The sequence below is a fragment of the Pituophis catenifer genome, unplaced genomic scaffold (genome assembly GCF_029215685.1).
Source record: "Pituophis catenifer annectens isolate HBS135680 unplaced genomic scaffold, rPitCat1.0.hap2 SCAF_1, whole genome shotgun sequence".
In the NCBI taxonomy this organism is placed as follows: domain Eukaryota; kingdom Metazoa; phylum Chordata; class Lepidosauria; order Squamata; family Colubridae; genus Pituophis; species Pituophis catenifer.
This window is the reverse complement of record NW_027256881.1, coordinates 295,969,211-295,981,791: the sequence shown is the minus strand read 5'-3', so window position 1 is coordinate 295,981,791 and position 12,581 is coordinate 295,969,211. Positions and strand designations below refer to the sequence as shown.

The 12,581-nt window shown below is 37.2% G+C and overlaps 1 protein-coding gene across 2 annotated transcripts in view; it reads right to left on the bottom strand.

Annotated features, from left to right (window-relative positions):
- Window positions 1–12,581, bottom strand: part of MIPOL1 (mirror-image polydactyly 1) — a 174,426-nt gene that overhangs the window by 127,027 nt on the left and 34,818 nt on the right. For both annotated transcript variants that reach the window (XM_070931390.1, XM_070931391.1), the window contains exons 2-4: window positions 3,995–4,235; window positions 2,125–2,242; window positions 267–372 (exon numbers count right to left, since the gene is read on the bottom strand). In XM_070931390.1, the coding sequence (XP_070787491.1) occupies window positions 267–372; window positions 2,125–2,242; window positions 3,995–4,224 (454 nt within the window). In that variant the 5' untranslated portion in view covers window positions 4,225–4,235. The remainder of the gene's footprint in view (window positions 1–266; window positions 373–2,124; window positions 2,243–3,994; window positions 4,236–12,581) is intronic.

Sequence of the window (12,581 nt, the reverse complement as noted above, 5' to 3'; positions counted from 1 at the left end):
GTTTTTGTGATTGGATTGACATGGTGTTAACAATGCATTTAATGCCAAAATCAGTATGAATACAGGTAAAGCTCCCACTAATACCGGTACCAGGATGTTAAAGCCACCTATTTTCTAAGAAACTTTAAACAGCCTCGTATTTAAAAAAAAAAAAAAGCTAAGCCAGCCCTCCTTTAGTAAATATATCAAATGGGGCCCATGTCATATAGCAACCAAGTGAAATGCAAGAGCCATATTGCCATCTGTTCAATGCTCGCCTACAGTACCTGCAGCCTTTTCTGCAATCTTGGCTTCTGCTACACTCTCTTGTAGCTCTAAGTCCAGCTTTAGTCTCTTCAATTCCTTGTCTTTTTCAGACAGCTGATCCCGAAGCTGGATTGAAGAAATATATTGTAAAATGTAAATACAAATGTAAAATGTAAAAGTACCTGGGTACATCTTAATTTACAATATATACATATACATATGAGAAAACAAGTTAAAACTTATTTCTTATGGGAAACAAGAAAAAAAAAGAAATTTCTGTTTTCCAAGAAAATCAATAATTACAATTTTTTTTGCTCAGCATCGCTCATTTTGACAGAGTATTTTGTGGTAGTACTATATACTGGGACCCAGACACATATGATGATGCCATGCTTCCTAGGCATGTCTGCTGAAAAACTAGTTCTTCCAAGTTGAATCGGATGGTGTCTAAGACTGCAGCCATAAACAACTGAGTAGGATTTATGAAATTGGGTTAATGTTCATTTTATAACTGAATGAATTCTCTATTGTGGAGTAGTAAGTTCAGAAAAAAACATTTCTGGGGCTGAAGGGAAGCTGACAAGAACCACATAGGTAACTGGGTTTTTTCACCCATCCTTTCCCACCTACAATGTTGGTGTCATATCATAAGTTGCTTCAGAAATTCAGACTTTTGAGAAGCACAGCCAAAGGTCTATGTCTCATGTCCTTTTTGCACAATAATATTGCTGAATCACTTAAAATTAACAAACTTAATTTAGCACGGATTTCAATGGCTTTCTACTCCACCAGAGAGGTTGGGATGCAACTCCCAACATTCATGTTCAGTATCCCTAAGGACTGTGTTGGTTTTGAATCCTGAGATTTATAGTTCCATGGTCACTGAAGACCATTAGATAGAGAAGTCTGGTCTAAAATACGAAAGAACTATAAGAAAAACTGATTAAATGATTTCATAATAAATAATGAATTTGTGTAATAACATAATTCAATCTGATTTTTCAGTATTAAAGCCACAACCATAATTTTTCACCCAATTTCTCAAATATTTTTGCTCCGATTCTCAGGAAACATTCAGGATTTCTACTATTTGAGGAGAATCAATTGTATTTTAATTAGAGTTTAATAAAGAAATTTTGATAAGTTCTGCTAATGTATTTGAAAAGTAATATGTTGCAAATCTTAATGTTATGAAAAAAATAGATTCATATTAGTATATCAATCTTCATTTACAGCAGTGGTTCTTATTCTTTTCTTCACCATGGACCTCCTTTAAATACCTTTTGTGGCCACAGACCATGGCCACAGATTCCTAACACTTAATTCAAGATTTAAATCATAACATTTCTTCAAGCCTTCACAGACTCCCTGTGATGCCATCATGGCTCCTCCAGAGGTACATAGAACACAGGTTAAGAACCACTGATTTGTAGGATGGTTTAAGTAATGAATTCACTTCTAAGAGTTTGTATAGACTGACTGCAATGCAGTTGAAATGTAAAATTCAGTAATGTACAATGGATTTCCTACCCATCAATATAGATTAAACAGATTAATATGTGTGTAATTCCTTATCTGTCTTGATCTACAACTAAAATCATTTTAAATGTTTAATTATATCACAGCACATCCTGAACAATTTCTATCTTCTCAAATTTCTTTAAGTCGGAAACACTTGGAAAAAAGATCAAGGTCACCCTGCACTAGAGCGGATTCCTTTACAGAAAATTAACACATCAAGGAAACAAAAGTAATATCCTAAAATCAACAAATCATGAATTATATCATAAATAATCATTCTTCAACATCAACAAATCTTGAACATTGTCAATTAGAATAAAGAATATGGATATCTGTGACTAGATTAATAGGTTGTACCTTCTTATTGTTTGCCCTAAGAACATCCAATTCATTTAAAAGGAATGCAATATTCTTTTCTTTATCTAGGTTAGCAGTCACAGAGTTGACTTTTCCTTCTTGTTTTTCAGTAGAAGTACTGTATAAAAAAAGGAAAGGGAAAATGATAAATTCAAAAGGATCTTCCAATCACTCACAAATGGGCCAAATTCAGGGTAGAGTCATTACTGAGTACAGAACACATGATTTATAATGTAGAATGAGTCCAGGTTCATTTCTTGACATCTGTCATGAAATGACATACATCTGTCCTGGACTTCGAAGCAATGTATGTCAGATATTGCCACAACTTCACATGGCTCTCACTGCATCTTAAAATTTGTGTTACATTTAAAACACAAACTACTTCAATTGTACTTCAATTGTAACAAAGTTTTTTTTTAAAAAAAAAACCCATATTATTTGCTACTGCTATTGAGAGGACATAATAGAAATAAAAAAGGGATGAACCTGAAAGGCCTAAAGGAAAAGTTAGAATATGCAATATAGGATATGAAAATAAGAACCAGAGAACTGTTCACACTAAAGGCCTGGTAGGTATGCTATGGAACCAGGAAGTAGACAAATGCGCTTATTGTGGATTTTCCCAAGCCATTCACAAACAACATATATGTAATAAGTTACAATGTGGTTGCTAACTGTTGTAACAACTTACAAGGAACTGAGCATGCTTGCTTATAAATGAAAGAACTGGGATACCACCTAATGTTATCTGAATGGACTTTTCTTGGAACAGTATTTCATTTTACTCTTCTTCCTTTGAGCTTCCGCTAAATGTACTCTGGAAGATGGTGTTAGATATAACCCTTGACTCTGATTCAAGATAGTAACATCAGGGGCATGCCCAGTGGTAGGTTTCAAAAACTTTTGCTACTGGTTCGGTGGGCGTGGCTAGGTGGGGTGGCATGTGACTGAGTGGGTATGGCCAACTTGATGTCACTCACACCCACACAGTCACATGACACCCCCCCCACACCTAGCCACGCCCACAGGAAAAGGAAGGAAAGTTTTTGGACGATATTCAGTAACAGGCCCACCCAAGCATGCAAACTCATATAAAGGAAAGTTAGAAACCACTAAAGTAAGTTGCCTCAGCAGGCAAAGCACCTAAGCATGGTTGATAGAGGTGCCCAGTAACAGGATCAAAGACTAGATTACATTTCCTTAATGGTACCAAGAAAAATCCATGGATGCTGTCAAGCTCAATTCAATGATGTGTTTAGGTTTACCTTTTGGTAAAAAGTTTTTGCAGGTTGCTGAAACAGATCAACTACACCAATTTATCCACTGGTTAATGGGAGGTTTGTGATTAATCCAAACTCATTTTGGCAGCCATTTTGTGAGAAGCAAGGCAACACAAGGCTGCCATTTCAAAGATGCTCTTCAACCTCACCAAAAAATAAAGACTACCTCTTTATTAACATAAAATATGAATAATTGAAAAAGTATAAATATCAGTGCATATATTTTCAAGCTATAATCACTTGAGAAAAAGCTAATTACTGTTTCAAGTTTACTGGCATCCTACTTTTATTACATCAATTTGATTTTACCTATTTGACCAACAATATGTTAAGGCATTATACTTTTAATTAATATTACAAAACAATACATACTGTGCAATGTTTCCCATTGAAAAAAGGGATGTTTGGGTGTTAAATTTTGAAGAGTTTGGATGTTACTTCTCAAAAATAAACTGATATATCCACAACTGCTTAACTGTTCTGTTTCTACCTCCTTAAGCGGTTTTTTTTTAATGTTGAGAGAAAAGATAAAAGAGTAATGTAAAAAACATAGAAGATATTGTGTTCAATCTAGAATGAAAGCTTACCTTATCCTTTCATCATTGTCAGGCACAGCAATATTCTTTAAATGCAAAGTCTTAGCATATTCTGTTTGAATAACATTTAAGTTGGTTATGGGTTGATCTGAAGAGCTGACTAGTTCTTTGTTTGTCCAAATGGCTGAGTATCTTCTAGGCTGCAACTTTGCTGGAGAACTTGGAAAATTCAGGCAACCAGAAAAAGAGGCATCCTTCTTTTGTTCAGAATTCTGCTCCATGTTAAAGGTTCCTATTTGGAAGATAGCAACGTATTATTTTTTAATTAAAGATAATATAAAAACAATTAAGTAAAAAAATACAATCTATACAATGCTTCTGATTGAAAACTAAAAAGTATAACCAGGAAAATTTTAATGCTTCTTAAAAAAAAAATCCAGTAATTCTGACTCAGAAGAAAAATCCTGCATCTATGCAACCAAGCTGCAGAGAAAAGGAGCTTTAGAAGGGTCTTTCCCAAACAATTCCCATAATCCACTAATAAATTTGGCCATCCTGGTGGAGATTGTGTGAAATGTAGTTTGAACAGGATCTGGTTGTGAATGGCCATTTTAGCAGCCATGGGCCATAGCTAATTCATGTTCAGCTTGTGATCAACTGCACTCTCTTATTCTTTTCACACATCTTATTACCAAACCAGGTGTCCACACATACTCAGACTTTTTACCTGCCTATTTTTATTTCCATTTTCTAAATGAAGAACTTTGCATGTTTCTCTTAGATTTTATTCAGTTATTTTCATCCCACGTCTCTGACCTATAACATAGCTTTTAGTGTTACTTCCCTCTTCTAGGTTATTAGATACCTTGGACCATTTTGTATTATCAGCAGATTTAAATATGGGAAATATTTAAATTCCCTTGTTTCGTTTCCAGGGTTTGGAACAACTGAACAATTCTGCCCTATCATTTACATGAAGTCCAGTCTGATATACAATAATAATCAGAATTCCTTGTAATCTTTTCTTCTGGTTAAATACAATACATCCAACCATTTCTCATGTACTTTCCTTTTGGGTCTCTTGTCATTTTGATTGCTTTCCATTGAACATGCTGCAGTTTAGCGATGCGATTCCTAAAACATGGAACTAGATCAGGGGTGGGTTCAAATTTTTTTACTATCGGTTCTGTGGGCGTGGCGTATTTTGTGTGCGTGGCTTGGAGGTCATGTGACTGGATGGGCGTGGCTAGCTGGTCATGTGACTGGGTGGCCATGGCTATGTGTATAGGGACTACTCAGAGGGCTGAAAAAGTCATTTCTGACAGCTCCTTGCACTTTTGACTGGTCCTCACACTTATGACCATCTTCACATTTATGCCCGTGCAGTATTCTTAACAACCATGTCACTCATTTCACAACTGCTTCTCTTCACCATGATGATAAGATAGGGCAAAAAACGTAAAATGTGAGGACAGTCGTAAGTTCGAGGACTGGTCAAAAGTTCGAGGACCAGTCAAAAACAACTTTTTCAGCCCTTTGAGTAGTCCATATGCACAAAAGGATTCAATTATTTCTTCAAAGTGCTGATGATTGCACCCAGGCTGGAAGAATTCCAACAGGGGAGTGTTTCCTCCCAAAAGCGGTGTAAAAAGCTTAAAACAACCCTTCCCCTTTAAGAAAGTCAAGCAAAAAAATAGCCTCCGGAACCAGAAGTGACAGTAAGTCTAGGCATACTGCCGGAGAGGCAGTTTCTGTAATAAAGATTAGGCTAGGAAACAACACCAAATGTTGTAATAACCCTGTAAAGTGGAAAAAAAACAAAAGGAGATTTCTTTTAACAACCGGTTCTCTGAACTGCTTAACTACTTAACTACTTAACTACCGGTTCTACCGAAGTAGAATCCCACCACTGGGTCTACCCATTAATTTTTGCAGGCACTGGTCTACTCATTTGTTTTCTTTTAACACTGATCAGCTGTAGGGCGGCCCTTTGAAGCCCCGCGACAAGAGTTTAAACATTTTTTTCCCTCTAGCCATCAGCTGGGACTCAGGAGGCAGCAATAGATTGGGGGTGGGGCCAAATAAAACGTAAGAATAACCCAGAGGGTGGGCGGGGGGGCAGAACCGGTTCGGTGACATCATATTGTCACCGCTACCAGCTTGGCCGAACCGGGCCGAACCAGAAGGAACCCACCACTGAACTAGATACAATAGTCTTACTGTGACTTATGCAGAATAGAAAATAATGTGTACTTTTCTTAACCTTGGTACTTTATTTTTCTAATTAAAAAAACTAGGACCCTTTTGGCAGATGCCTCACCCTAATGGCTCATGTTCACCATATGATCTGCCAAAAATTTCAGATTCCAATCATGGTGTCTATTGTTCAGTGTGTTCCCCTTTAGCCTATATTCATGCCTTTGATTTTTCCTACTGAAATGTGTGTATGCACATGTATGTCTCTGTGGAAATTCATCTTGCTGGGATTTGCCCTATATCCCATCTTTTCAAGAAGTTTTTGAATCTTGACACTGTCCTCAAAGTACTGGACATTAATTTGTGTCCCTATTTGGCATAATGCCAGGATATATCAAGCAATACCTTGTCAAAAAAGAAAAAAGACTATAGACACCTAGGAAGAATCTGCTGACGATCTGCTTTGCTTTTGCCGCCTGTTTATGCCTGGTGGTTTGTTTTAATTGCTTTCATTCCACTGCATTGGAATTATGTCATTTGCAGCCTAAAATATACATGGAAAATAAATACTATTAAATAATAAATACCGGTAATTTGATATCTTTTATATCTTTAACACACTTGCACATTTGACACTTATATTTTTAACCTAGTTATATATTTTATGACAGCTGTGTTCCAATATCTAAGGGGCTGCTACAAAGAAGAGGGGGTCAACCTATTTTCCAAAGCCCATTAAGGCAGGACAAGAAGTAACGGATGGAAACTGATCAAGGAAAGAAGCAACCTAGAACTAAGGAGAAATTTTCTGACAGTTAGATTCCAATTAATAGGTGGAATGATTTGCCTCCAGAAATTGTGGGTGCTCCAACAGTGGTGGGCTGCTGAATGGTCGCAAGGGTTTGGGCAAACCCTTAGCTCTGATCACTGGCACCGTCCCTGTGCTATGCTTTCCATTTATATCTAACTTTCTGGCTCTTTTGCTGGCCCAGTTGTGATCTGCGCTGCCCCTGCTGTATTCACCGGAGCTGCCTGAGTTCATTAGGAGCTTGTTTGAAGCTCCGTTTCTCTCCCAAAGTGGATGGTGCACGCTCCCAACCAGCAAACCCTTTGTTAAAGGAAGTGCAGCCCACATCTGTGCGCCAACATTAGAAGTTTTTATGAAGAGATTGGACCATTTGTATGAAATGGTATAGAGTTTCCTGCTTGAAGACCCCAAGGTCCCTTCTAAATCTGTTATTCTGTTGTTATTATTATAACTCTCCACTCCAATTACTAACAAATATGGATGAACAAGGCAGGCCTAAAACATGCATCTGCAGTACTCAATACTTGCACTTGATGGATGTGGAGCCAATCAAATACATTGGACAATTGTTCAAGCAGTTCTGCAACCCAATAGCCCAGAACAATTTTAATATTATCTCTACTTGTCCGAATGTTTTCCTATAATCAGGGTATACTATTATGTATTGCAGCATCATAAGCATCCTATATTCTGTTAGAAAAGGACACTGAGTTAGTTTAGCAAGATTTGCTCTTTATCAATCCATGGTGGTTTCTGCCAAGAGATGCATTCATTTTTACCGTAGATGCCAAATAACTATTTGCAAATTTTGCTTTATATTGACATTAAGGCGATAAGCTTGCAAGTACATAGCACTTCTTTTCCACTTTTGAGGACAAAACACAGGACTTTCTATAACCTTTTGGCACTATCAGTCACAATTTCTCAAAGATTGATGAAAAAGGCTCCAAGATTACACTTGCAAGCTCCTTTAAGACAATTGTATGTAGCTGATGTTGTCTTGGAATCTTAAATTTCTTAAACATTTCTTAATTTAGGCTGGGTTGCCACAGTTTCTTTTTGTCAATTGTTCTGTTTTAGGTCCTTCTGAGCTCAGTTTAGATTACTGGTATAGGTAGTAATATGTATAAAAACAAAAATAAAAAAATGTTATTTTAAATTTTCCCTTATCTGCTTTAGCTCTTCTAACTTTCTTTCTGTAGACACAACCTACTTTCTAGAATACTTCCTTCGTGATTACACCCATTTTTCCCCATTAATTTTTATTGAAGAATTTCTTGTCAAAAAACAATACAAATTTAAAGAAAAAAGGAGAGAAAAATGATATCAGTAATAATGATATTTGCATTACAAGTAAATATGAAAGAAAATTTAAAAAAGAAAAAGATAAAATTCCTCTATCTGGTCCATTTAATTTTTATCTCAATCAAACACTCATGTTTCTGCACAATGATTTCCTAAGCTGCTTTCCTTTTGTGTCTTATTGAAATGGTGTGTAATAATACTGCAGTCCCAATATCTTATTCCTTAGAAATTTCCAGTTTTGGAGATTTTCTGACCTTGGAATGTTATCTAGTGCAGGGGTCCCCAACTCCTGGTCTGTGGGCCACGATCAGGCAACATGTGAAACCACGCCCCACCTGCCGCCAGTCCGCAGGAAAGCCTTTTTACACAGAACCGGTCCCTCGTGCCCAAAAGGTTTGGGCCCACTGATGGCTGTATTGTATAGTGAATGACTATATGATGTACTGAAAAAATAACTTTACAGGCCATTTATAATCTTTGCAGCATTCTTCAGTCATGTGTTCAAAATTACAGTCAGTGTAGTACAGACAGGAGTGTCTGACTTCTATTGTTTTTCTCCCTACGCTTGTACATGAGTACAGAGTTTAGAGAGAAAGGGATTGCAAAAGAGTATGTTTTTTGCTCTTCTACACGTTGAGAGCAATGTGATTGAGAGTGCTGAAAGGGTTAGGCAAAAATTGCCAGCAGAAATTGCTTGTCTTTTTTCTCTCCACTTCCCAGAATGGGGAGATTGGAGACAAAGGGATTTCAAAAGAATAAGCTGTTTGTGTGGCATACCCCCGGTTCCCAGGCTTGAATTATGGGGTGACTACTTTGCTTTTAATGTGTAAAGACAGTAAGCAGGTACTTGAGTATTCCAAAGGGTGGAGGAGTGTTTACAAGGCAAACTAAAACCAAAAGTGTGACTCTCAGGACAGTGGTCTTGTATCTTTCCAGCTGGAAACCACAGACATAGTTATATAATTTCCTACTTAGCAACTGCTTTGTTTAGCAATGGAGTTGCCAATCCAAATTGGGGTCATTAAGCAAGGACTACCTGTATATTCCAATTTCCCTTTCTACAGTATCATGAACCCTAATATCAGTGGTAGGATTCAAAAATTTTTACTACCAGTTCCATGGGCATGGCTTGGTGGACATGATATGGTGGGTGTGGCAGGGGAAGGTTACTGCAAAATCCCCATTTCCTCCCGATCAGCTGGGACTCGGGAGGCAGAGAATAGATGGGGGCAGGGCCAGTCAGAGGTGGTGTTTACCAGTTCTCCAAACTACTCAAAATTTCTGCTACTGGTTCTCCAGAACTGGTCAGAACCTTCTGAATACCATCTCTGCCTAATATGATGTATTTAACTAGGTTCTCCCTATTAGTTAGCATAATCTGAAAGAGAACAAGTCTCTTTGTGTCTCATCTTCAGCCTTCAGGAATATGAAAGCAAACTTCATGAATAATTTTCGATCTTGCAGCTTTGGCTGAGTTGATTTTCCAAGAATTATCTGGTTAAAGCAGGTATGTCCAATCCATAGCCTGTGGGCCACATGTGGCCCTGGACAGTTTGTAATGTGGCCCCGTAAGCTTGTAATAAAAATATAAAATACAGAGTAGTTTGTTATTTATATATATAACTACATTATATATATTTATATATGGCCCAAGACAATTCCTCCTCACTCAATGCAGCTCAGGCAAGCCAAAAGTTTGGACACACCTGTGTTAAAATCTCTAATGATAGATACTATATATTTCTCCTTCCTGAAAGTTCTGTAATCTGGCTAGGAAACCATTATCAACATTTTTTCCCCCGGTCTTATGAAACGAAACCCATGCTGTGACATAATCCATCAACCATACAACTAAGACCACGGCCAGAGAAACCAAATCTCTCCTGCTGATCCTGTTTGTGTAGCCAGTTATTCATTTGCAATAATCTTCTTTCTCTTTCCAGTCTTCTTTACCAATGGGAAGGATGGACGAGAGCAAAACTGAGTCTCATATTTTTCAGTTTCAGTCTTCTTCCCAGAGTTTTAAAGTCCACAGATATAGTTGCTGAAGCTGCTCTTTGTCCTATCATTTGGCCCCATGTGGATTAACAAGAAAAGATAATTGTCACTGGACTTGATAAGTCTTGGAAGTTGTTCTTCTACAATCTTAATCCTTGATCTTGTCAGACAGCACACTTCAGAAGCCAATGTGTTCATTCACACATAGTTATTTTAATGTCTTACAATAGTGAGTCATCATCTACCATGAGTCTTCTCTCTCTCTCTCTTCTTTCTCTTTCTTTCTTTCTTTCTTTCTTTCTTTCTTTCTTTCTTTCTTTCTTTCTCTTTCTTTCTTTTTCTTTTTTTCTTTCTTTTTCTCAGGAAACAACTTTATCTATTGCCTGAATCTAGCATCCTCTCTCTTTTTCTATTGTGCTTTTGTTTTCCTGAATGCTCAAAATCTGTCTCTTTCAGATGAAAACATGTATAGCGCTTTCCACATTGCTTTCATCTCATTATCACATTTATCTACTGGGCTTGCTCTTCCTTTGATTCTTTTCTTTTTGGAGAATTGGTTCCTCTGCCAGCAATTCCATGTTTGATCTAGTAGGTCTTTTATTTTTATCATCTGTTTAGGGTAGATAGTCATCACTCCAACATTTTTAATTTAATTTATTTTTTCTTAAAGTAGTACGACAAATGTTCATTTTCTGCACATATATGTATCCAGCTATGAATGCAAGCATGCCATTAAATGTATAGGACACGACTGCAGAATTTTATCCATTCATAATTCACTTTTGTTTCTTATCAGTATAAGGCTTTTATTTCTTCTTGTTTCTCAGGTTAGGCAAGTTTAGACTATCCACTTAGAAAAATGGTTAAAGACTTCTTTTTAACTCTATTGGCAAACTCTTGTTTACTTTCTCTGTCCACTAGCTCAATAAGCTTGTTCCAGGAATGTGGCTTCCACATATTCCTCCCTACAGCCTCTGCTTACTCAGTAGGGAGTAGTCACTCAATCATCTACAAAAAGCAATCACCCACCTCCAGGACACACCCCTCAGCCAGCATAATTGGGTACATGGTCCTTCACTACTGTACCGCTACCTCTAATTCTTTTGTCGATGGCTTCTCCCAGCTGGGAACAGATTGGAAAATTCTTGCAACATTACCCAGGCCTGTTATTTGCTCTCCCTGTTTTCTTCTTTGGGAAGATGCATTCTATATTTGGGGAAACTTTCATTTTACCTAACAATTCTAGAGAAACCACATTAGAAGCCAGCTCCATCTTTGTAAATTTTAAGTCAAAGATGACTACAGTCATCCTTAATATTCCTTGGTCTGTTTTGCTGTACTGTGAGCTCATAATTAAAATATTTTTTTTTATTTTATGAGTAGTCCTATAATTTGTAGGAATACCAAATTTGGGCCAAACATAAATATAATAATGAGAATGAGATGGTAGGGATATATAAAAAAACCCTCACCTAATATTGTTTCAAAATTTTGTAGCCTATATGTGATATACTTTATAAGTATAAAAGGAGTCCTTGCGGACTTTACTTAGTTAGTCGTAGCCAACTATAGGGTCTCCGTTTTAAGGCCACTGAGCCAGCACTGTCTGAAGTCGTTTCCACAGTCATATGGCCAACATGACATCACAGAGCACTGCTACTTTCCCACCAAAGCGGTATCTATTTATCTATATGCATTTGCATGCATTTGAACTGCTAGATTGGCAGGAGAAGGAGCGAGAATGGGAGCTCATCTCATCACGCAGTTGCTCAGGTCTCGAACCTGGGCTGTAGACTTTCCAGCTGACAAGCATCTTAACTGCCGAGCTACCATGCTGCCCCTATAGTATATGTACAAATCCTACCAACTATTAAAAGTACAATAGGCCATTATTTTTAATGTATGTTTACATCACAGTCCTTTTTTACTGTAAAAGAAAAAAGATGAAGCCATTTATAGACATAATTCTGTGCTAACATTTCTCAAGGACAGATATAAAGAAACAACTTTGCTTTGCCCTGGGATTTCATTGGCTCCCATCCTCCTTATTATACTTTCCTCTTTGAAAAACTGTTTTTGAGTTAGTACAGGATATGGTGCATAGGAAGAGCGATACTGACATAAACAAGAGACTTGCATGAATAGAGTGATGGTGGGATTCTTTGAATCTTGACCATAGGATTGTACCACAACATGGTTTCTTTAAATTTTCAGGAAATGTCTATGGAGATTCTCAGTCATCCAGGTCATGGTTGTCCAAAAGGTGCTTTTTCAAGAGACGACTGGACTTTCTGGTTTTTCTTTGATGATGTTTCGCTTCTTGGATGAGAA